The sequence below is a fragment of the Bufo bufo genome, chromosome 6 (assembly GCF_905171765.1).
Source record: "Bufo bufo chromosome 6, aBufBuf1.1, whole genome shotgun sequence".
In the NCBI taxonomy this organism is placed as follows: domain Eukaryota; kingdom Metazoa; phylum Chordata; class Amphibia; order Anura; family Bufonidae; genus Bufo; species Bufo bufo.
The window spans coordinates 4710295-4737186 of NC_053394.1; the positions used below are offsets into that span (position 1 = coordinate 4710295).

Consider the following 26892-nt stretch of genomic DNA (forward strand, 5'->3'; position numbering starts at 1 on the left):
TCCCTATTCTACACACACTTCTTCTTCTGTCCCTATTCTACACACACACTTCTTCTTCTGTCCCTATTCTACACACACTTCTTCTTCTTCTGTCCCTATTCTACACACACTTCTTCTTCTGTCCCTATTCTACACACACTTCTTCTTCTGTCCCTATTCTACACACACTTCTTCTTCTTCTGTCCCTATTCTACACACACTTCTTCTTCTTCTGTCCCTATTCTACACACACTTCTTCTTCTTCTGTCCCTATTCTACACACACTTCTTCTTCTGTCCCTATTCTACACACACTTCTTCTTCTGTCCCTGTTCTACACACACTTCTTCTTCTGTCCCTGTTCTACACACACTTCTTCTTCTTCTTCTGTCCCTGTTCTACACACACTTCTTCTTCTTCTGTCCCTATTCTACACACACTTCTTCTTCTGTCCCTATTCTACACACACTTCTTCTTCTGTCCCTATTCTACACACACTTCTTCTTCTTCTGTCCCTATTCTACACACACTTCTTCTTCTGTCCCTATTCTACACACACTTCTTCTTCTTCTGTCCCTGTTCTACACACACTTCTTCTTCTTCTGTCCCTATTCTACACACACTTCTTCTTCTTCTGTCCCTATTCTACACACACTTCTTCTTCTGTCCCTGTTCTACACACACTTCTTCTTCTGTCCCTATTCTACACACACTTCTTCTTCTGTCCCTATTCTACACACACTTCTTCTTCTGTCCCTGTTCTACACACACTTCTTCTTCTGTCCCTATTCTACACACACTTCTTCTTCTGTCCCTGTTCTACACACACTTCTTCTTCTGTCCCTGTTCTACACACACTTCTTCTTCTTCTGTCCCTATTCTACACACACTTCTTCTTCTTCTGTCCCTGTTCTACACACACTTCTTCTTCTGTCCCTATTCTACACACACTTCTTCTTCTGTCCCTGTTCTACACACACTTCTTCTTCTGTCCCTATTCTACACACACTTCTTCTTCTGTCCCTGTTCTACACACACTTCTTCTTCTGTCCCTGTTCTACACACACTTCTTCTTCTTCTGTCCCTATTCTACACACACTTCTTCTTCTTCTGTCCCTGTTCTACACACACTTCTTCTTCTGTCCCTATTCTACACACACTTCTTCTTCTTCTGTCCCTGTTCTACACACACTTCTTCTTCTGTCCCTGTTCTACACACACTTCTTCTTCTTCTGTCCCTGTTCTACACACACTTCTTCTTCTTCTGTCCCTATTCTACACACATCCATAGGCATTAAACAGTCTCTAGATACAATCCAGCATTTAGCACAATCTCTCGTACATATGGGGAAAGGGAAATGCAAGTCCTCCGTGAAGTCCAGGCTCGTGTAATAGATAAGAAGCTCCTGCTCAGACTGGGCTGGTGATATATGAAAGTCTTACACTAGTCACAACTCCGGCCTGACCCTATTCCTGGAATAAAGAGGTGCTTCTCTGAATCCTGGAACTTCTATTCCAATGTTGTTCTGAGAGTCGGCCGGACTGTCCTCAGGATTTACACTGGAGGTGTGGATGCTTCATGCCGTCTCCTACACCTGGTACAAAGGTGCCTAATAAGTCCTCAGGTAATGGCTATCCTGCTGATCCTATGTCTTGCATAAACGTGATAATTCCTTAGATACTCGGCTGCATACAATTCAGACATTGGTCACCCTGGAAGAGCGATCTATAGCAGTGGATTGCTCACCTCTAGGAAGAATACTTGCAGGCCTTAACCCTGGACTGTGGAGAAGACAGGGACAGAGCAGAGAGGCTGGGAAGAGGCCTCCCTCCAGGTGTCCACAGGGCTGCTGATGTCTTGTAGGCTCATGAGAGAACTGCAGTCAACTGAACTCTCACTTGGATTGACCTGAGCTCCTCTGCACTGGTCTGGATTCACCTCAACCAGGAACTGAACAACTCACTTAGTCATGTGTCCTGTTTTTTTTCCTCCAGGTTCAGGGCAGCAAGGATGTTGCGGTAGGGTGACCACATTTCCAAACTGCCATTCAGGGACACCCGCCCCGGCCCCCCCGCACCCATGTCCACTCCCCAAAAAATATGATTTTTGATACTTTTTAAAAAAAATTAAGTCACTTAGTGACAGCGGCGTACTTTGTACTTACGCTGGCAAGTTCATTGCATCGAAGTTATGCTTGAGATTGCTATAAACATAACTGCCTGTGCATTGTTCAGTAATTTGTGATTGTGCCCTGCACACAATCACTGGCTACCTAAAACAGGTCATATTTTTAATGTGTTAGACATCTCTTAAGAAAATAGAAATAAGAAATAGAAAAAACAAACAGAACAAGTTGCAATAAATTAACAGATTTTTTTTTTGTTTTTTTTTAACAAGAGACATGGCAATATGTTTAATTGCCAATTACCTGTACTGACCTGTAGATAAGCAGATAACACACGACCACCCCAGGTGGAATATTGGCAATTTCTCCTGTCGACCGGAATCTCCTCTGTACTTATCTGCCAGCTGGTAAGATCTTCTCGAGAGACATATATAAAGAGAGAGAAATACGGAAGGTGCTCAGTCTTTTTTATAAAATTTTCATGAGAGAAACACATGGTCTGCCATTGCTGACCTCTCCTCCTGAAAATGCTGTTAGTCTAGCATGGTGATTCTCTGGCCTTGAAACATTCAGGCACTGAAAAGCAAGCATTTTTATCTGCGTATGTGTTTTGTGTCAGTGATTTATAAAGTAGTTTAAGCATCAAGCTTAACATGACAGCCAGGCTGCTAGCACTCTCAAAATGAGGTCAGCATTGTCATTAGGGTTGTCCCGATACCACTTTTTTAGGACCGAGTACAAGTACCGATACTTTTTTTCAAGTAGTCACCGATACCGAATACCGATACTTTTTTAAAATGTCATGTGACCGTTTTGGGGGATCTGTGGATCTGTGGATGACGCACTGTCATGTGGGGGATCTGTGGATGGCACTGTTATGGGGGACCTGTGGATGGCACTGTTATGGGGGATCTGTGGATGGCACTGTTATGGGGATCTGTGGATGGCACTGTTATGGGGGATCTGTGGATGGCACTGTTATGGGGGATCTGTGGATGGCACTGTTATGGGGATCTGTGGATGGCACTGTTATGGGGGATCTGTGGATGGCACTGTTATGGGGGATCTGTGGATGGCACTGTTATGGGGGATCTGTGGATGGCACTGTTATGGGGGATCTGTGGATGGCGCTGTTATGGGGATCTGTGGATGGCACTGTTATGGGGGATCTGTGGATGGCACTGTTATGGGGATCTGTGGATGGTGCTGTTATGGGGATCTGTGGATGGCACTGTTATGGGGATCTGTGGATGGCACTGTTATGGGGGATCTGTGGATGGCACTGTTATGGGGATCTGTGGATGGTACTGCTATGGGGTGGGATATCTGTGGATGGCATTGTTATGGGGTGGGGGGATCTGAGGATGGCATTGTTATTTGGTGGGGGATCTGTGGATGGAACTGTTATGGGGAGGATCTGTGGATGACACTGCTATATGTCATCCACAGATCCCCCTCATAAGTGTCCCCCAATACACCGGGCCCCGCCGCTCACCGAAGTATTTATAAACGTGAATCCTTATCCTGTTGTTAAGTTGAACTAACGCTGCCCTCTCCCATGTTCCCCTGTATCCCCCTGTATCCCCACAGCACTTACTTAAGCTTCCATAGCAGGCAGAGCGGACGGCAGCAGTAACGTCACTCACTGACGTCGCGCGCCTGCTCCGCCTGCTTCACTCATAAAGTGGGCGGAGCAGGCGCTCTACGTCAGTGAGTGACGTTACTGCTGCCGTCTGCTCTGCCTGCTATGGAAGCTTAAGTAAGTGCTGTGGGGATACAGGGGGAACATGGGAGAGGGCAGCGTTAGTTCAACTTAACAACAGGATAAGGATTCACGTTTATAAATACTTCGGTGAGCGGCGGGGCCCGGTGTAAGAGTACAGTGACTGCACCGGGCCCCGCCCATAGTTACGCCCATAGTATTCTATTTATGTATCGGGGCGGGGTATCGGCGGCTGAGTACCGCCGAGAAAACTCGGAATCGGTCCCGATACCGATACTAGTATCGGTATCGGGACAACCCTAATTGTCATGCTTGGTATTTGAATTTAAATTTGATTTGATTTAAAACAAATTCACCCTGTTTAGTGTCCCCTCAGTTCTCTGTGTGTCTCCTTTATTAGTGTCCCCTCAGTTCTCTGTGTGTCCCCTTTATTAGTGTCCCCTCAGTTCTCTGTGTGTCTCCTTTATTAGTGTCCCCTCAGGTGTCTCTGTCTCCTTCATCAATGTCCTCTCAGTTCCATGTGTGTCACCTTTATTAGCGTCCCCTCTGTTCCCTGTGTCACCTTCATTACTGTTGTCTTAGCCGGGACTTACTAGCGGGAGCCGAGGTCAGGAGGACTCAGAGGAGGAGGAGGTCTTGGTCTGTGCCACTGCCGCGGTACTGGTAGGTGACGGTGAGTGACTCACTGCCTGCCCTGTACGAATCGATGCTGCTGCGCTGGCTCTCTCTGCTGCAAGAACCGCGGCGGCAGCTGGAGGAGGAGGAGGTGGGGGTGGAGTCGGAGCCGCAGAGAGAGCGGGACATGGTGACGTCACTGGTTGCTACACGCCAAGCGGGGCAGCCGTAGCAACCAGTGATTTAGGATGAATTAATTACAACAGCACTGCGGCAGCAGCGGCAGTGAATGTTGCAGACTGGCAGGCAGTTGATTCCGGGACTCTCTATTGTCCCGGTTTGAAGGCTCCCGGGACACGGGACAAAAACGTAAATTACGGGACGATCCCGGGCAAACCGGGACACGTGGTCACCCTATGTTGCGGCCATTGTTGCTGACCACTTTGCCCAGTTGTAGTCGGCGGGGTGACAGCCAGCGGGATGTTTGCTGCTTGATGTACTTGAGCAACTTCTCTCCGGTGTGGCTACTCTTTCCCAGGCCTATCAGCTCCAACATGACGTGGCAACGCTTGGCTTGACACGTGATAGGAGTATGCAGCCGACCGGACCGCAGGGGGCAGTATGTGAGTGCACGGTGGGCTGATAGGGGTAGTAGTTATGCTTACGATTTTGCAGCTCCCTGGGTCGGTATGCAGTGATGAGGAAGACAGCACTAAATCCTCCGGGGCACTCTCTATTGTAGGGAACACCAGCCAGATGGAAGTTCAGTTTTTTTCTATGGTAATGGGTAAACTTAGGGTGCTTTCACTGCCAAACGTTCCATTATAGATGACTCATGATTGAGTCGAGGACAAGGAGGAGTCTTAAGAAGAAGGTGATGGTGATGATGATGACAAGGACACAGTATTGCTTGAAGATGTGGGCTGGCTGCCACAACGAGGACCACGAGAAGGAGGACAGACTTGTTCGGATAGGGAATTGTGGCCAGTTTCCCAAATAATCCAGTGCTGCAATAGACCTCTGGTACCTATGATTGTGTTTGAACACCCACAGTAAGGCTCCATTTAGACGTCCGTAACGTGTTTTGCGGATCCACGGATCTGCAAAACACGGACAGCGGCAATGTGCAAGTTGCAGGTCATCAACCTAGTGGTGCGGTACTTTCTAAATAAGTGCACTGGCTTGTGCAAGGTGCTGGAGAAGTTCAGGAGACTGTCCAAGCACTTCAGCCATTCTCATATGGTTAGGAATGCTCTGCTGGACCTGCAGCGACAGAACGGACTGCTGCTTCACCAGCAGCAGCGAGCATGTGTTGTTTACAGGTCAGGCAGTGGCAGCTCATGCCGGTCATGCCACAGTTGTCCCTCATCCCCCATGTGAATTTTCGGAGAGACGCTGACGCTCATGTAACAGGTGGTGACAAAGGAGGAAGAAAAACAGCTATCCTGCTGTCCACCATGTAGCTGTTAGGGATCCACAATAAGAAACTCTCATGGGGAAGGAGGAGGAGGTGCTGCCACTGGAGGAGGAAGAGGAGTCGGAGTTGGAAGAGCAAGAGGATGATGATGAAGGTGACACCGGCCACAACACCCAATCATCTACAGAAAGAACTGGCTCATCGGGGACACTGACCAGATAGGTGACCTGTATGCTGACTTGTCTGATGATTACTGGATAGCCATGCTTCTACCAAGGCAAAACGGGGGAATGTTTTCCTCTGGCAGGAAGGAGAGGAAAGGGAGGAAAAATTACTTTTCACCAGGATACACTGTGTACACAGCATTTCACAATTTACAGTGAGCAGACGCCTGCCGCCATTGTGTCCGAAAGGGAGGCCCTTTTCCCGCCTCCCGTAGAGTCATCCTCCTCTTGCTGCCATAAGCAACAGCAGCCAGTTTGGTCTCCTGGAGCAGTTTTTCCACTTACCACGCCAGGCTGAGGCCAGTCAGGAAGCTCCAGCTCCCTGACATTGTTGCCGCCTGCCTGCTCCATCATTCCGTTGATGCCATGATTAGAGATGAGCGGATAGAAGTTGACGAAGTCGAATTCGATCTGAATTTCAGGAAAAATTTGATTTGCACCGAATCCTAATTTCCTCACCCTTCGTGGTAACGAATTAAATTTTTTCCTAAAATGGCTGCTGCACGTGTGAGGACATGGAGGAAGGAACTCTGGGAATGAGGCATCACCCACAATGCCATGCATGCAGCCAATCAGCAGCCAGCCAGCCTTGTGATGTCACAGCCCTATAAATATCCTCAGCCATCTTGGGTTCTGCCATTGTCCAGTGCACTTAGTGCAGGGAGAGACGTCAGCAGGCGCTAGGGACAGTGCGAGGAAAGACTTCATTGTGCTAAAAAAACAATTTACAAGTTCAGGGAAAGATTATTCAAGGTGTAGGGAAAGGATAGGGAGGCATCATTCCACAGCATTTCTGTAGAACAGGGTTCAGTCGGGGAGGTTACAGCCTGGTAATAGGAACAATCCTGTTACACCTTGCTGCACTGACTGCGGATCCACATTGCCATTACACAGCTCTGTAATTCCAGCAAACCGGTCTTGTTATTAGGGTGCAAGTTGTGTGTGATACCGCCATTAACAGGGGTTATTATAAGGAAATATTTCTACGTCTTATTTGCCCTTGTGCGGTGCAGTTATATGTTCTAAAGTATTTTTTGACTTGTATTAGTGAAAAAAAGGGCTTATTAGCCGTTGTGTGACTTTTTTGGGGTGTTTTAATTTCCTTTTTATTTATTTATTTGATCTAACAGTATGTCAGGCAGAGAAGTGTCAGGCCCTGCACAGGGGAGTGGCAGAGGCCTAACTGTTTCTGGCGCAGGCACAGGTCTCAGCAGAGTAAGGGGCCGTGGCAGCAGGAGTCGCAGAGAGGGGCCTGAGCTCCTGGTGTCATCTAGTGGTCGTGTCTTGACCAGCAACCCAGCGGTTCTTGAATGGTTGACTCGGTCTTCGACTTCGTCCCAAGTGACATCAGACACCTCCAGCCAAGAGTCGGTGGGTTCGTTTGTCACAACCCTTAGTTGGCATGGCCTGGCGGGAGCAGGCCCTGTGCCCTCACTTGTCCTCAACCTGCCTCTGTCCTTTTCTATTCCCTCAGCCAGAGAAGTATTATATGCTCGGGGCTCAGCTAAACTATACAGCGAGGACAAGATACTAGAGGACAGTCAGCCGCTACTGCCCAGCTAAGGTGTGGAGGAGACATCCGCCGCTTTCTCCGGTAGGCGGGCAAGTAGTGATGAGGAGAGATGGCTTCGGAGCTGGTGTTGCGAGCGGTCAGGCTCCTGGCTCAGAGACTGTTGAGGAGGACATCAGTGACGTGCAGACACTACTCGATGATGATGATGTAGCTGATCGCACTTGGGAGCTAGGTGAATTAGGGGCTTCATCATCGGGAGAAGAGGGTGGTAGCATGCCCGTGAGGCAGCGGTGGAGCCATCAAGTCGCTAGCGTGGCCTGGAGTCAGCAGGGTGTCAGCAGTGGGAGGATGGGAGCCAAATGTGCACGGGGTAGACCACCTGCTTCACAGGAGCCTACCTGCCCGGAAAGTAGTGGTGCAGGGGTTCACGGAAGCAGCGGCGATAGCAGTCAGTCAGTGCGTAGTGTTGGTGGTAAAATCACCTACTCGGCGGTGTGGCAGTTTTTTGTTAAGCCGCCGAAAGAGGTGAACGTGGCCATATGTTGAATCTGTGGGCATAAAGTGGCCTGAGAGAACCGTGGCACTTATGTGGTGGTCCAGCCAGGGCCGGTGCTACCATAAGGCAGACCAAGCGGCTGCCTTAGGGCGCACTCTGGGGGAGGGCGGAAAAATCTGACATGGAGGGGGAGAAATGTGACATAGGGAGGTGATTTGACATGGAGGGGGAGAAATGTGACATGGGGGGGCTGATGGCTGACATTGGGGCTTGATGGCTTACATGGGGGCATGATGACTGACATGGGGGGCTAATGGCTGACATGGCGGCATGATGGCTGACATGGGGGGCTGATGGATGGGGGCTGATGTCTGACATGGGGGGGTCTGATCTGAGTTCTGATTAACATTTGGGGTCTGATTGCTGGTCTGACCTGAGGTGTAATGGAATTTTTTTTTTATTATTATCCTCCTCTAAAACCTAGGTGTGTCTTAGAGGGTGAAAAATACGGTCCTCAAACCAGCAATTGTCTAAAGCAGAGAGAAGATACCAGGACCACACAGAGGAGAAGCCAGCTGCTGCAGACGGGACCAGGGCCAGGTGAGCTGCGAGGGGGGGTGCCAAAATGTAGCTTTGCTTGTGTTGGCAAAAATCCTTGCACCGGCCCTGGGTCCAGCCTGCCGCAGCAATCGCTGCGACACCTAGTGGCACGCACCCGGTTTCAGGCAGTCAAGGCTCCACCACCTCAGCCGAAGGGAGCTGTCTGTCCTTCCCATCATCTACTGGTTCTGATGCTCCTGCTCCTCCTCCTATTCCTCGTCAGTCATTCCTTCAGCAATCGATCACCGAAGCGATTGCCAAGAGACAGCAGTATGCGTGCAGTCATCCAACGGCGCAGAAGCTGAACGTGCTCCTGGCCAAGTTGCTGGTGCTGCAGTCCTTCCCTTTTCATGTGGTGGACTCTGCACATTTCAGAGAACTGATGGCTTGTGCCGAGCCGAGGTGGAGAGTCCCAAGCCGTCATTTCTTTGCCAAAAAGTCAGTACCAGCCCTGCACACACATGTAGAACAGAGGGTGGGCCAGTCCTTGAGCCTGTCGGTGTCTGCCAAAGTGCACGGCAATGCCGACGTGTGGAGCTATAACTATGGTCGGGGACAATACATGTCCTTTATGGCCCACTGGGTGAATGTGGTTCCTGCACAGCCACACCAGAAACTTGGCCAGGTGATGCCGCCTCTGCCTCCTCATCCTCCACCATGTCCTCAGCCTCCACTGCAGGTACAATTCACAGTGCCCCTGCAGCATACCACATGTGCAGGGCACGGCGGTGTCACGCTGTTCTGCACCTCGTTTGTAGAGATGGCCTTGAGGTTCGCCCAGCGGTCATTTCGCTGCGAACTTTGCTAGTTTGCGATTCGGAGAACGTGCGAACATATGGCGATGTCTGCTGGCACCATATTCTTTTGCATTGTGCCGAACTTTGACCCATGACACATCCATCAGGTGGGACAGGACGGCCAATTGAGGCGTTTCAGCACATGGACACACCCCCTACCCTATAAATAAACCCGATCTGGCCGCCATTTTACATTCAGTGTTTTGCCAGTTTAGGGAGAGGTTGCTGTGTGGAGCAGGGACAGACTGTTAGGGACACCAAACGCTGGATAATAGGGCCACAAAAGTCCTTTTATATAGGTATAGGTGTGCTATCGATAGGTGTGATATACTGAGGGGTGTGATATACTTATAATATACTTTCTAACATAGAAAGTATATTATAGTGCATTTGTATTGTGCAGCAGTTGTGTGCGGTTCTGCTGCGATATCGCAGGTATATAGAGGGACAAACGCTACTGGAATAACTAATTTCAACTGGTGTGATATACCAGTTGCCCCCCAAAAAAACGGATTGAGGCAGAGGTGTGATATACCTGTAATATACTTTCTATATAGTGCATTTGTATTGTGCAGCAGTTGTGTGCGGTTCTGCTGCAATACTGCAGCTATACAGAGGGACAAATGCTATTGGAACAACTAATTGCAACTGGTGTGATATACCAGTTGCCCCCCAAAAAAACTGATTGAGGCAGGGGTGTTATATACTTATAATATAATTTCTATATAGTGCATTTGTATAGTGCAGCAGTTGTCTGCGGTTCTGCAGCAATACCACAGCTATACAGAGGGACAAACGCTATTGGAGCAATTAATTGCAACTGGTGTGATATACCTGTTCCCCCCCAAAAAACTGATTAAGGGTGGTGGTGAAGGTGACGATGACGACATGTCGATGGACGTCAGGTGGGTGCCCACAAGAGAGGAAGAGGAGGGGAGTTCAGAGGGAGAGACAGAGCAGCAGGGAGGAGAAGGAGGAGAAGCAGGCAGAGCTCGCAGGGCACAGGAGGCAAAAAGCAGACTGATAATGTATCTGGAGCGAGCCATCCACCATGCACGGTCACATCTGGCGCTCCCAGGACGCAGGCACATGGCTCCGCAGTGTGGGCTTTTTTTAACGTGTCCGCTGCTGACATTAGTGTTGCCAACTGCAGCCTGTGCTGTCAACGCATAAGTCGCGGTAAGCCCAACACTCACCTAGGGACGACCGCCTTAAGAAGGCACCTGGCTTCCCATCACCGAGCCCAGTGGGAGCAACGCTGTCAGAACCCACAAAGCCACGCTCCCGGCGCTCCACGTCCTGCCTCTTCTCCTTCTCCTTCCATTTGTCCTCCACCTTCCACCGAGCCGTCGTCGCGTTTATCTGGCAAAAGGCAGGATTCTGTGGCCCATATGTTCGAACGTAAAAAGTTGATGATGCCGGATAACCCTCTTGCCCAATGACTGATTGCTGGCTTATCGGAACTGCTAGCCCGCCAACTACTGCCATATAAACTGGTGGACTCGGAGACCTTTAGAAAATTTGTGGCCATTGGCACACTGCAATAGAAGGTCCCCAGAAGGAAATCTTTCTCCCAGAAAGGCATCCCAGAGCTATATGGCCACGTTCAGCGGCAAGTGAATGTATCTCTGGCACACAGTGTCAGTGCCAAGATACATCTGACCACAGACACGTGGTCTAACAAACGGGCAGGGAAGGTACATAACTTTTACTGCCCACTGGGTGAACATCCTGATGGCTGTCAAGCATGCAACCCGTGGCACCCGTGTGGATTTGGTGTTACCGCCACGGATTTCTTCTTCTTCTCTTCCTCCTACTCCATCCTCAGTCTCTTCCTCGGCTCACTCCTCCTTTTCTGCTACCGCCTCTTTCTCTGCACCCCCCAAGCTCCCCAGAACCTATTCGACGTGCCAGGTGAGACGCTGCCATGCTGTGCTGCGGCTGTTGTGCCTGGAAGCCAAGAGCCACACCGATCCTGCACTGCTTTCAGCTCTGCGGTCACAGGGCGATCGGTGGCTAACGCCGCTCAATTTGACAGTTGGTAAAGTGGTGTGCGACAACGGTGCCAATCTGCTGAGCGCGCTGAAACAGGGCAAAATGACACACGTGCCGTGCATGGCACACGTCCTGAACTTAGTCGTGCCAAATACCCTGGGGTCCAGGACGTCTTGCGGCAGGCCAGGAAAATCTCTGCCCATTTTAGAAGATCTTACACGGCCATGGCTCGCCTTTTTGATGTTCAGCTGCGACACCACTTGTCCGTCAGACGTCTGATTTGTGACTGCCCGACGCGCTGGAACTCCACCTTGTATATGCTTGATAGGCTGCTCCAGCAGAAACGTGCCGTTAACGACTACCTGTACGAACTCTGCGGCAGGACAGGTTCTGGGAGCTTGGTTTCTTTACCGCACCAGTGGCTGCTCATGCGCGACGCATGCAGACTTCTGCGGCCATTTGATGAGATCACCAAACTGGTCAGTCACAGCCCAGGGCGTCATCAGTGACATTGTGCCTTACGCCTACTTTCTGGAGCGCGCATTGCGTCGTGTCATTGATCAAGCCGTCGAGTAGCAGGAAGATGAGGAAGTCGCAATGCTGGATAATTTCCCAGGGGGTCTACTCCATCTGAGACAAGTCAGCATGAGTCTGAAGAGGAGTCAGAGGAGGATGGTGGCTGGGGGGAGGAGGAGCAAGAAGAGCAGGCTTTGAGGGGGACTTTAAACTTTTTGGGGAACCCTGGTGTTGTCTGTGGCTGGGGGGAGGAGACCGAGGACAACATTCTCCTGGGCGCTTCCAATTTAGTGCAAATGGGGGCCTTCATGATCCAGTGTTTGAAGAGGGACCCCCGTATAAAAAGCATAAAGGTCAAGGACCAGTACTGGGTGGCAACGTCCTTAGATCCCCGGTACAAACACAAAATGGCAGACATGTTACCAGCATCACAGAGCGCTGTCAGAATGCAGCACTTCCAGGCCTTGCTGCGAGAGATGCTGCATTCTGCTGCTGCTGGCGCTGGCAGAGGGAGTTCTACCCACAGCGAAATAGGTGCGGGTACCAATCTTACCGCGCCTGCAAGAAGAGGGCGGTTTGAAGATGTGTTGGTCACTTCTGATATGAGATCATTCTTGCAAACAACCCATCGACAGCCGCCCTCCGGATCCAGCCTCAGGGAACGCCTAGACCGACAGGTGTCCGACATCGGGTTAACGGCCGATGTGGACGCTCTGAGAAGTGAGGAACCCCTGGACTACTGGGTGTGCAGGCTTGACCTCTGGCCAGAGCTGGCACAATTTGCCATGGAACTGTTGGCTTGCCCCTCGTTAAGCGTCCTGTCCGAAAGGACGTTCAGCGCAGCAGGGGGGATCGTGACCGATAAGCGCACTCGCCTAGCTCACTACAGTGTGGACTACCTCACATTTCTAAAAATGAATGAGGCATGGATCTTGGAGGAATTCAACACATGTGACGATCACCTGTAATTGAATTTCCACATGCCAGCCCACACATATCCGCCACGACCCAGAACAAAGAATGGTCCCTGTCTTAGGTAAATACAGCGGCATAAAAGCCCTTTTCTGTCAGGTGAATGCCTCATTTTTGGGGCCTGTACTCCAGTGGCCTACAGTAATATTTTTAGCCAGTGACCGCCTAATGTACCTCCAGCCACATAATTACTAGTTCTTTTCTGTCAGGAAAATGCCTAATTTTTGGGGCCTATACTCCCGTGGCCTAAAATAAAAATTTTCTAGGCTCCAGCAGGGCTTATTTTTTAGACATTTTCCCTTTAAGACGCATAAAAATGGCCCCTGATTAAAATACATATTTTTTGCGAGAATTTTTTACATTGATCCCCCTCTGGTATGTCACTGTCCATGTTGTGGGACTATTTGTGCACTTCTGGTAAGTATTTGGTGGCTGCAAATATGACCTCAAGGTTTTTCAGGTTCGCCTGCCATTAAAGTGAATAGGGCCTGCCGCGAACTTGTGGTTCGCGAACATTTGATCGCGAAACGTCTCGGCTGATGTTCGTGCACTACCCAGGTGTAACGGACCGTTTCAGCAGACAAGGGGTTAAAATCCGTTTAGGCGATAAGCCCCTTTCTGAGAGACAGGCACAGCTACTGCAGGATACACCAACTCCCGAACTGGATACAAAGTAGCACTCGAAACTGGAACCTCACGAATAGCTGCTAGCAGACGAACAGGGATCAGCTTACACTTCTGGCAATTGGTCCTCTAACAGCATACAGTGAATCCCCCCAATAACGAGACAAGGCTCCGTGTTGAGGGTCAAGCAGTGGTCTGACTGTACTTCAAGTACAGCCTCTTTTATTCATAAACCACAAACATAGTACTGCCCACAGGGGTTTGAAATGCAACCAATCAGTAATTTACAACACATACAATGCAAGTACAGCCCATCTGGTGTACACGCCCCTAGGGGACCAGAATGAAGACTGTGACATAGGACAGATAAACAGCACTTAGGACACACAGACACAACACATCCCCACAATGCATCATGGTTTCCTCCTCTCTGCCCTCGAGACACCCGAGGCGTAATCCAATTATCTCTCAAGACAAAGAGAAGATCGCCAATACACATGTGAGGACAACAGAACAGACATCACAATTTAAACACACAATGGGACAATGGCACAATAGAAACACACCCAGCATATTCCTCCCAAGCTGACAAGTTACACTTATTATAAATTGTAACAACTTTGTGAGTTTACATTGGCCATACATATAACTTACATTAATTCAAACAGTATAACGTGGGGACAAACCTATCCAAAATTCACTTGAATAGGTTCAGGGGTTTAAAAGTTAGTATATGGCCCATAATCCAGGGGCAAGAGGCCAGCAGCCAGTCCTCTCCAAAACCCAGTGGCGAGGTTGGTTTCGCCACACATCTTCCCCCCCCCAGGGAAGACTAACCAGATACCTGACCTCACGCCGGTCGGTACCTGAGTTAGTCTGGCAGCCCACCCACAACCCAATACTAGACCTGTTGCATTTGGTAGCCTGTCTCTGTCCAGTGAGTCCACCAAGGTTATGTTGGAAGCTGGTACTCCCGGTCTCTGTGTTGCTCCCTGGCTTGGAGTGGAGGTTGCTTTGTGGGCAGGTATCAGCGGTACTCTGCCCTGGTGCCAGCGCTACCACGGAAGAAGCCTGGTTGGAGCCTGGTTGTTGGAGGGGGAGACCGACTGTCTCTACCCCCTGTGCTGTAAGTGCAGAGACCACGGTCCCATCTGCACTGTTGTGGGGCTTACTGTCTCCCCCTGGTGCGTTAAGCTGCTGCTGGGGAGAGGGGGTAACAAGCTCCTCTCCCATACATACTTCCAGCCGCTGGGGAGGGCGACCGACCGTCTCCGCTCCCAATACAGTGTCCTGTTGCTGGGGAAAGGAGACTGGGCTCTCTATTCCCTGCTGGACACTCTGCCGCTGGGGGACAGGACCGACTGTCTCTGCCCCCTGTAACTCCGCCTGCCGCTGGGGAAAGGAGACTGGGCTCCCAATCCCCAATAATTCATACGGCCGCTGGGGAATGTAGACTGGGCTCCCAATTCCCAAAAAATCATGCTGCTGCTGGCGGGCAGGAACAACTACCTCTGCCCCCTGTAACTCAGCCTGCCGCTGGGGAGGGAGGACGCTGTTCTCCTCTCCCTGCACTTCACACTGCCGCTGGGGAATAGAGACTGGGTTTGTCACCTTACTGTCCTGCTGAGCCTTCTCACTGGCGTGGAACAGCTGCTGGTAGCCCTGTTCCAGCTCCATCTCCCGGGTCACCAGGTGGACCAGGTCCTGCTCAATCTCATGAGTGTCATCCCAGTCATACCTGCTCTCCCTCCATTCCAAGAGATCATGGAACCGGGCTTGTGTAGGGCTCCCAAACTCCAGCTCTGAAAAAGTCTCCCATAACAAGCCAGGACCATCAAACTCCTCTCCCTCCGGCTTGTCATGCTCAGCTGTCCTGGGTAGGTACTGTGCCCCATACCACCAGAGCGCCTGGTAGGCATCTTCCAGCCACAGCTCCCGCCATGCTAGGAGTTCCAATTCCTTTACCCATTCCTCTCGGGGCTGCTCTCCCAGGAAGGGCATCCGCAGGGCTACTCGCTTCTGCAACCGCTGGTCTTCCGTGGGGAGTCTCTCGTCCTGCATATACTCCACAATACCCAGTACCTGGTACCAGATGCCTTTGCGGACTGCATCTCGGTCATCCATGACACCCTCATCGTACTCCACTGCTGTTTCCATTCTGGTGCTGTCAGGGTCGCTGTACTGGGACATGCGTTGCCTTCAAATTGGAATTCCAGGGAATGATGTTTCTTTGTAGCTGTCCTTCTGGGCTGTGGGAACGATCCCGCTGCTTGCCACCAATGTAACGGACCGTTTCCACAGACAAGGGGTTAAAATCCGTTTAGGCGATAAGCCCCTTTCTGAGAGACAGGCACAGCTACTGCAGAACACCAACTCCCGAACTGGATACAAAGTAGCACTCCAAACTGGAACCTCACGAATAGCTGTTAGCAGACGAACAGGGATCAGCTTACACTTCTGGCAATCGGTCTTCTAACAGCATACAGTGAATCCACCCAATAACGAGACAAGGCTCCGTGTTGAGGGTCAAGAAGTGGTCTGACTGTACTTCACGTACAGCCTCTATTATTCATAAACCACAAACATAGTACTGCCCACAGGGGTTTAAAAATGCAACCAATCAGTAATTTACAACACATACAATGCAAGTACAGCCCATCTAGTGTACACGCCCCTAGGGGACCAGAATGAAGACTGTGACCAGAACACGGTGGAGGCAGGGTGATGCTTGAGCATGCATGGCTGCTGGTGGCCCCCGGGCCCTAGTGTTTATTGATGATGTGACACAGGACAGAAGCAGACGGATGAATTCTGGGGTCTTCAGAGACAGACTGTGCGCTCAGATCCAGCCAAACTGATACAGATGGACAATGATCCGAAACGTAAAGCCAAATCAAACCAGGAGTTTATTAAAGCAAAGAAGTGGAATATTCTAGAGCGGCCGAGTCACCGGATCTGAACCCAATAGAGCATTTCACTTGTTACAGACTAAACTCCAGACAGAAAGGCCACAAACAACCAGCAACTGAAAACCGTGGCAGTAAAGGCCGAGCATTAAAGAGGAGGAAACTCAGCGTCTGGTGATGTCCATGAGGTCAAGACTTCAGGCAGTCACTGCCAATAGAGGGTTTTCAACCAAGTATAAGAAATTAACATTTTATTTACAATTATTTAATTAGTCCAATTAATTTTGAGCCCCTGAAATGAAGGGATTGTGTTTAAAAATGCGTTTGTTTTTCACATTTTTATGCAATTATTTTATTCAACCGACCGAATTAAAGCTGAAAGTCTGGACTTCACCAGCGTCTGAATTGTGTCCAAAATCCATTGTGGTAAGATAAGATAAGATGCCTTTATTGTCACTGTACAATACAATGTAATACAATGTACAATACAATGAAATGTTGTTTGGAGCAATCCTAGATGCCATGGACAGAGGAACAAGAACTGACATTCAAACTAAAGCATTGCACTGATCAGACACCACTGCAGACAAGAGGTCATCATGGGGTCATGAATGCAGCCGTCACTTTCAGTCTGTGGTAGTTTCTATCCTAGGAAGGGGCAATAATCTCCGAGCATTTAGGAGACTGATTGCTTTGGGGTAAAAGCTGTCCTTCAGCCTAGTGGTGCGGGCGTGTAGGGCTCTAAGACGCCTACCAGAGGGTAGGGGATGGAAAGGCTGTGGCTGGGGTGAGTTAGATCCTGCAGATAATTTTTGCCCTGTTGCTGCAGCGAGCAGTGAAGATGTCCTCCAGTGATGGTAGCTGAGGACCAGGGATTCTGCCGGCCATTCTGAGGATGCGCTTGAGGGTCTTCTTGTCCTCAGAAGTGCAGCCGAAGGACCACCCTGTAATGCAGTCGGTGATAACAGATTCTATGGGGCAGCTGTTTTGGGAGTTGTGCTTTCTTCAGACTCCTCAGAAAATAAAGCCTCTGAAGGCCTTTTTTGGTAATTTCTGTTGTGTTTTTTGTCCATGACAGGTCCTGACTAATATGAACTCCCAAGAATCTGAAACTTTGAACTATCTCCATGTTTCCACCATTAATGCTAATGGGATGGTGTCCATTTCGTTTCTTCTTCCTAAAATCCAGAATTAGGTCCTTTGTTTTCTTGGTATTGAGTAGGAGGTTGTTGTTCTTACTCCATCTCTCTAGGTTCTCAAGCTCTTTCCTATAGGCTGTTTCATCATTGTTGGAGATCAGGCCTATCGCGGTCGTGTCATCTGCACATTGTATAATGGTATTGGTATTGTGAATAGGTTTACAGTCATAGGTTTACAGACATTGGTAATGTATAGAACAGAGATTAGAAAAATGTTGTCTCTGTCCAAATATATATGGACCTAACTGTAGTACAGAGATAATGAGTCCCTATAGTGCAGGGGTCATTAGATCCTGTAGTACAGGGGTCATTAGTTCCTATAGTACAGGGGTCATTAGTTCCTGTAGTACAGGGGTCATTAGTTCCTATAGTACAGGGGTCATTAAACCTATAGTATAGGGGTCATTAGTTCCTATAGTACAGGGGTCATTAAACCTATAGTATAGGGGTCATTAGTTCCTGTAGTACAGGGGACATTAAACCTATAGTATAGGGGTCATTAGTTACTATAGTACAGGGGTCATTAAACCTATAGTATAGGGGTCATTAGTTACTATAGTACAGGGGTCATTAGTTCCTGTAGTACAGGGGTCATTAAACCTATAGTATAGGGGTCATTAGTTACTATAGTACAGGGGTCATTAGTTCCTGTAGTACAGGGGTCATTAAACCTATAGTATAGGGGTCATTAGTTACTATAGTACAGGGGTCATTAAACCTATAGTATAGGGGTCATTAGTTACTATAGTACAGGGGTCATTAGTTCCTGTAGTACAGGGGTCATTAAACCTATAGTATAGGGGTCATTAGTTACTATAGTACAGGGGTCATTAGTTCCTGTAGTACAGGGGTCATTAAACCTATAGTATAGGGGTCATTAGTTACTATAGTACAGGGGTCATTAGTTACTATAGTACAGGGGTCATTAAACCTATAGTATAGGGGTCATTAGTTACTATAGTACAGGGGTCATTAAACCTATAGTATAGGGGTCATTAGTTACTATAGTACAGGGGTCATTAGTTACTATAGTACAGGGGTCATTAAACCTATAGTATAGGGGTCATTAGTTCCTGTAGTACAGGGGTCATTAAACCTATAGTATAGGGGTCATTAGTTCCTATAGTACAGGGGTCATTAGTTCCTATAGTACAGGGGTCATTAGTTCCTGTACTACACTGGTCACTGTTAAGGACTTTGTGGTTGTCTCTGCTCCTTTCTTCCAGGTTCTCAGTGCCAGAAATATCTCCACGTTTCATGAATCCAATTTTGACTGCAGAAGAAAGTCTGTGTTCATTATCCACGGATATACGGAGAAGGGAAGCGACCCCTGGCTTGTGGACCTGTGCCAGGTAAACATGTAGTAGATGTGGTCCTGACCTGTCAACTATCAGTACCTAAAGTGTCCCAGGACATCTACAGTTCAGAGAAGCCCCAACATCTGTGATCCCCGCAGACTCACTCTCAGTCACAGACTATTGTAGACATTCTGGCGATTATTAGAGAAGCAGTGATAGAAAGGGTTATTGCACTGTGGCATTCCTCTGTTATTCCTTATGGAAATGTATCAATAAATTATCACCTTCCTTCTCTTTATGGTGTGTACTGACTAGAACAGGGGTGGGCAACCTCCAGCACTGCAGCTGTTGTAAAACTACAACTCCCAGCATACATACTGGCTCTGCTCTTCTAAGAACTCTCATAAAAATGAATGGAGCATGCTGGGAATTGTAGTTTCACAACAGCTGGAGTGCTGAAGGTTGCTCACCTCTGAACTAGAACCTGACAAACTGTACCGGGGCACAGCCTATTTACACAGGGCCGGGTAACACCAAGGGGTTAACTTGTTTATGTATTACCAGTAGGAATAATAAAGGACAAAACTCACAGGATAATGTAAGAGATAGTGATGAGAAGATTGGTGGATGTTCAGGTTCGAAGGGTTTAGGTTCCAATCTTGACCCCGAACACTGAACCCCATGGAAGTCAATGGAGACCTGAACTTTGGGGCTGAAAAATGGCTTTAAAAAAGTCATAGAAAGGGCTAGAGGGCTGCAAAAGGAACCAAAATGGGGTAAGAGTAGTACTACAAACAAATGTGGATAGGAAAATGACTTAAAATAACTTTAAATACATAAAAAAAAATAACAATCTTGAACAAGGAAGGCGGAGGTCCACGTGGAGTACAGGGCCGGTTCTAGGTGAAATGGGGCCCTGGGGTAAAAAACAATAAGCCCCCCCCCCCCACACACACACACGACACTTGCTGACTTTAACGCCCCCCCATCACTACAGAAATACAGCGCCCCATACCTCTTCCATCCAGTAACGTCTCCTTTGATGTAGATGTTCTCTGTCCTCGTCTGCTCCTTTCAGAACTTCAGACCAGACACCAGTTGGTCGCCATTTTCCGTCTCTGCAGTTTGACAACAACAAAAAAATCTTAGTTTACTACTTTTCCATCATCCTCCCATCTTCTGGACAAATCATCCTACCACCCCCAATACTGTGCCGCTGTGCTCCCCAGTACTACACTGCAGAAACAGATAATACTAGTACCACACAGAGCCCCCCATATAAAATACCCCTTCTTTGTGGCCTCAGTAGAAGCCCCCATAGTGCCCCATAATAATGTGCCAGTATCAAGTGCCTCTCTTCCACCCCCCATGTGCCAGTATCAAGTGCCTCTCTTCCACCCCCCATGTGCCAGTATCAAGTGCCTCTCCATGCCCCCCATGTGCCAGTAACAAGTGCCAAACCCTCCCCATGTGCCAGTATCAAGTGCCAAACTCTCCCCATGTGCCAGTATCAAGTGCCTTCCGCTCCCCCCATGTGGCAGTAACAGATAGTCCGGTATTAAAAAACAAACAAAAAAACACTTATACTTACCTCCATAACACAGCGATGTGATGCAGGCCTCTTCTGGCCTGTGTCACGCGCTGTACGGCTCAGGCGGCGCGATGTCATCTCGGCTGCGGGCCTTGTGCTGGCAGCCTATCAGAGGAACAGGGAAGGGAGACGCCTCTCCCTGCCCCACAGCACAGCCAATTGTATTCCACAATGGAAGTGTTCATCTCCCTGTGACCTGCCGTTAGTTCCGGGCCGGCACCGGTGTCAGGTGGTGGGCTTGGGGGCCCCTAAGGATTCGGGGGCCCAGGGGCAATTGCCCCCCTTGCCTATATCGAAGCGCTGGCCCTGGTGGAGTAGGAAGTTGAGGAGGCTGTAGACGTGGCGGTGTAGGTGCAAGAGGCGGAGGAGGAAGCCAACACTGTTAATTCTGTGTGTGACTTTTAGCCATTTTTGGGGGGTTTGGGACATTTCTCTACCCTGCCAATATAAGACATAATAATCTTGAGCCAGGAGGTGGAGGCGGATGTGGCTGTGCAGGCGGAAGAGGCGGACGTGGCGGTGTAGGCGGAGTAGGAAGCCAACATTTTTTATATTTTTTTCCATTTTTAGTTTTTGTTTGCGGAGGCCCCAAAACATTGGGAAATATCCAAAGAGAATGCACAAATTGCACTTGACTAATGTATTGTCGAGTCGTTCTTCCTACCCGTCTCCCCCATTCCGTCCCCAATAAAACACGACACCACAAGTGGATTTTATTGGCCACAGCAGCCATTAAACCTTATTAAACCCTGCGTAACATGACAGCACCGGGAGGGTCCTTGGAGCCCCGTAAACCTGACGGATAACTTCCCCGCCCCTCATTTAAATTACCTCTAGCCGATAAACGCCAGCTCAGAGGCAGAACCCTGTAACCATGGGCAACCAACGTGGGCAGATACCCGCCATATCAGACCCCAGAATCCAATACCTGGGGAGTCCAGAGCCATCTTTGGCTCCCTCCTCACCACACCAGAACCACCAGAACCACCAACTACAAGCCCCCCCCCACGATAAAAGGAGGGGAACCCTCACCCCCTTGCGTCCCGCTACACCCGCAGAGCCAACTCAATACCGTCCTGTAAGTCGGAACAACACAAGTCAATGCCCACGGCGTTCAGGTGCAAACCGTCTGCTCTCCAGAGCGCCCCCTCTCCCGCTTCAAGCTCAGTATGACGCACTGCAATACCGCCAATCCGCACAACAAAACGACCCACCGCCCTATTAACCTTAATCCTCGCCTTATTCAGCCTCTCCACCGACCTGTCGTCCCTCCACTGCTTCCTCAACTGTCAAACTACAGGTGTCGTCTATATCGCTCAGTGCCCTTGTAATAATCTCTATGTAGGGGAGACCATTCAAGAGTTTAGACACAGAATATGCCAACACATTAGCAGCATTAACACCAAAGCAGACACGACAATATCAAGACATGTAAGACAATACCATGCAGGAGATCCTAAATGCCTCTCATTTTGGGGTGTGTGTAAAAAAACACTAGGGGTGAAGAGACGATTTGGATAGACTCTTACTGCAAGAAGAAACTAAGTGGATCTACAGATTAGACAGCCTTGGTCCAAAAGGACCCAATGAAGGCTTCACTTTTTCTTCCTTTCTTTAGACCAGGGTTGATGATCTATATCAGAAAATCTTAGAATCTCAATAATAATATATAAGGTGAGCCGTGATGAAGCTGTAGCCTTTCTTTCTTCCCAAAAACTAGATTTTTTTTACATACAGTATTATGCATTTAACTCTATATCTGTTAAACCTACTACTATGTAGTAACTTATTTATAGGTATACCCTTCAGTATCAAGAATATAATTTTGATTCATTGACTGATGATCAGGTCAATGTTGGCCTGTCTTATTATCATTGTCAAAACCTGTCCTCTAATTTCAAATCTCCTTTTCTCCTCATTTTTTGCCCCTCCTATGTTGGGAGTTAACTGCAGTTATTATGAGCAGGTTACCCCTGGTTATCACAATGTGTCGTTCCCCAGCCTCCACAGAGCCTCCTCAGTGGCCGCGCCGATATGGAAAGAGTAACCTCCAAACAACGAGGGGTCCCTACCCAATCCCTTCAGACAAGCTTGCAGAAAAGCTACAAACTGAAAGCGAGATAGAAACAACCCATCTTCATGGACCAACAACGGCCTGTCCGCACAAGCATCTCGCACCCCAAACTCCCTGAGACACTGCACCGGGCATGTGGCCGACCCATCCACCTGGAATAAAACCACCCAATACCCGCAACCCAACTGATCAGTTTTTGGCTTCCTAATACGGAATTCAACCCCTCCCTATATAATTGTCCTTCCCGGCTCCTACTCGGACTAACAAAACTCCCCAATGTGCCATGTGGCAAACATCGCCACTTATAGAATGTCTTTGTATATATCTTGCCCTTACTGTAATGTTTACTATGTTAAATGCATTGCTTTTCTGTGCCTCTCCCCCCCCCCCCTTTTTCCTGTCCCATTGTTTCCCCCAGCAGGGTGTTGACTCCCAGAACTGTGTTTCGTCCGGTTACTGGGGGGGATTTGGGAATATTGCCTATTTTCAGCGCTCAGTGTGGATTACCTTACTTTATCAGTGGAGATATTGGGATTTAATATTGCAGCTCCGCTACATGCCATGCCCCAAAGAAGGCTAGAGAAAAAGCCAAACAAAACAACCTCACTTCCCCGTCCTACACACAAACCAGCCCCAACTGCCCCATGAGATTCCCCAACAAATCAAAGGAGACGGGCCACTGCTGATCCATCCCAGATGACCACCTCCTCCAACCCTTTAGCGCCCGTAAAACTCAGAATCACTTTGTCACATCCGTTATGCCCCGACTGCTACAACCAAACATCACCCCCTGCATAAATGTTTTCATCCTGGACACCAACCACCCCTCATCCCTGCAGTGCCCCACAAACAACAGCACCAAAACCCCTTCATCCAGCCCATACCCCATTAAAACACTTCTTCCATTCACCCCACAGCCCCCATTGTCATGGCGCAGTGTGGTAAATACACTCCACACTGAACACAGAAGGGAAGGGAAAAGGTATTAGGCCTGGAACCTAGAAAAAAGGGAAATAGTCACACCTAGTGAGTCCCTACGCCGAGCCCTAAAGTTATCAGTATGAACAGACCTTGATGGTAGGAATGTTCATACGCAGGAACCTAAGCCCAATCTCACCCTATTCCTGGCCTATTCCTTTCCAGATGAAGGAATAGGAGACCCCCTCAGGCCTAATATCAGGAGGTAGGGGAAACAACAACAAAGATACAATAAACTTCCAGAAGTATGTGGACCAGCAGGAACTCAGAGAGAACCAACACCAGGACTTCCACAAACAAGGAGTTATCAACTGCATAGCATGATGGGTGAGGCCAGACTAAATAGAGGAGAAGGAATGACCACTTAAGCTACATTTGAGACAAGAGGTGTGGTCATCCCCAGCAACAACACAGAAAGATGAAACCAAAGAGGCTGTCAATCACGTGCAGCCAGTCTCCTTGATCTTCTAGTTCCTGTCACCGGCAGGACCGTGACACCCATGCCTTCTCGTACACCGCCCAGGTCCATGCTGCCAAGGATCCCCTCACCAACTCCTCTCCTGACCAAATGGCGGATTCCACAATTCTTGGGGGAAGCTTTCTCCCTGCTCGTCCGCCTCCAGTGCCAGCACCCGAAACCGGTCCCACTGAAAACGAGACACAGCATCCGCAATTGAGTTACTCACCCCATGCACGTGGGACGCAACGATCCAAGCATTTAAGGACAAACAACCCAAAACCAAATGCTGCAGCAAGCGATTAATAGCCTCCACCACTCCCAAATTTTTGCAATGGAATCGCACCTTCTTATTATGGAAAAATTCCTCTCAAATGGATACCGCCACCAAGATGAGGAAGAGCTCCAGCAAAACCAAATTCTTCACCCAACCATCCACCTTCCATTGTGTCAGCCACTCCCCCACACACCAATGACCCTGCAAATATGCCCCAAATCTGGACCCCCCTGCTGCATCCATGAACAAGTCGAGATCAGCTGCTACCAACATGTCAGCAATCCAAAATGTCCGCCCATTATACTTCCCCAAAAAGGACACCCAAACCGGCAAATCATCGTTCAGCTCCCTACGCAGCCGAATTAAGTGATGAGGAGCCTGGACCCCCGCTATTGCCCGGGCCAACCTCCTACAAAAAATCTGCCCCATGCTCATAATACAGCATGCAAAATTAAGCTTAGAAACTGTACCTCAGGAAGCCACATTTTCCGCTGCCCACACCACCCGACGTAGATCCTCAACCTTGTCCTCAGACAGCCTGCACTCCATTGGAACAATATCAATGACTATCCTTAAAAAGCTCAGCACCATCGTAGGACCCTCTGTTTTATTTGATGCCAAAGGAATCCCAAAACATTGCAACATAGCCTCGAATGTATGCAACATAACAGAGCAGCCATTCGAACAAAAAATCATCCAAATAATGGATAATAGAACCCCAACCAGAGCAATCTCATGCCACCCACTCCAAGAATGTACTGAACATCTCAAAGTAGGCGCACAAAACCAAACAACCCATGGGCAAGCACCGATTGACAAAGTACCCCCGTCCCAAAAATAACCAAACACATGCTGACAATCAGGGTACATTGGCAAAAGACGAAACACCGCCTCAATATCAACCTTAGCTAACAGAGCTCCCGCCCATATTCCCGATCCCAACGAACCGACTCATAAAACGATGCATAAACCACAGAACACAACTCCGGCACAATCCCATCATTAACCAAACCCCCTTTTAGAAACGAAAGGTGGTGTATTAGGCGAAATTTATTAGGCTCCCTCTTCAGCACCGCCCCCAGATGTGACACCTGCAATCCGGCATCGTCAGTCCCAAAAGGGACCCGCCATGCTACCCCAACTCCAACTCTTTACGTAAACTTTTCAGACACCACCCCAGGGAATTCCTTTGCCGAGTTCAGATTTTTCCCCCCTGCCAAAACTCCCTCGCTTATGTCCCTTAAAGCACTTCTGTGCTCCATGATACCCACCACATGAGGAACACTAGTGCTTAATTTGCACTTGTCCCATATTGCAACCTCCCACGTTAAACAGGAAACATAACCCTTTTGTACGGCCCGCCGAGCGCTCTCATTGCCCAGAACCCCCGACACCCCCAGAAAGGACTGCCCGGCCCTTACCGGAGACATCACTCGCATCCACAACCAATGTCTTTATGATCCCAACGGATGGTAGAACAAACCCGCCTTCTGCTGCCTCAACCACCCCTGCCCCCCATACACACGGTACGCTTTACCTATTGCGTCCAGGTAATCAGAAGAGTGTGGAACAATTTTCCGGTGCCTTTTCCCCAATGAAGCTGGCCAGAATCACGAACGCCTACAAGTCTGCGGGATCAAACAGTACCGCCACTTATACTCATCCTACGTTTTCTTATCATCCTTCCGGTCCCTATCCAGATTAAATCGTTCCAGTGGAAGTAACAAGAAAATGTCCACGTTCTCCCCTTTCCAAATTTTTTCCTTTACTTCTGGCTTCAAATGGACTCCAAGAAAGCAAACGTACACCTCCCCCTCGCCGCGTCATCCAAACAAGGCTCTCCCCCTCCTTCTCCTTACCCTCTTCCTTATCCGCTGACCCTTGTGGCGCCATCCCCGATGACCCGATGGCCCCCGTGCTCACGGCCTTACCTTCCCCAGCCACCTCCGTAACCACTGCCCTGCTACTGCCTGCTGGGTTTGATGCTGAGGAAATGCCTGAGCTAGCTGTCTCTCTCTCTATCTCTCTCAGGACGCTGACATCCTAGTCAAGGGTCCACGGTCTGTAGCTCAGTAGTCCGGGTGGCACCTTGGTCACAGGGCTGGTGACCCATGGTCTGTGGCTCAGTATCCCCATTTCAGCATCTTCTTCTGGTCACTCAGGCTCCCCTCCAAGCACTGGTACCTAACTGCAGCACACTAGGGGCTCTGACTGCTCTCCTTATATACATTTTCTAGCTAGACGAGAACATTTTAGTGGGAGGGGTGGAGTGGAGAAGCTCAGCACAAACAGATACAATGTAACACTTTCCGTCTCTCATAGACTTACACTACAGCTTCAATGATACTTAATGGCAATGACACAGCAGTTTTTCCAGACAAAAACAAGTTTCCAGATATAACAACAGAATTAAACCAGACAGTCACAAGGTCAGTCTGTCTGCTTTTGGTGGTAAACAAGTCTGGCTTTTCCCCTCCAAAGCATGCTCTTCTTTAGACTCTATGGCAGCTGTGGAA

General features: G+C 49.0%; 1 protein-coding gene across 1 annotated transcript in view; it reads left to right on the top strand.

Moving 5' to 3' along the window:
- LOC121005149 (pancreatic lipase-related protein 2-like) overlaps positions 1-26892 on the top strand; it is a 247085-nt gene that overhangs the window by 73882 nt on the left and 146311 nt on the right. Inside the window, exon 4 of the mRNA XM_040437715.1 lies at positions 18928-19053. Coding sequence (XP_040293649.1) covers positions 18928-19053 — 126 coding nt within the window. The remainder of the gene's footprint in view (positions 1-18927; positions 19054-26892) is intronic.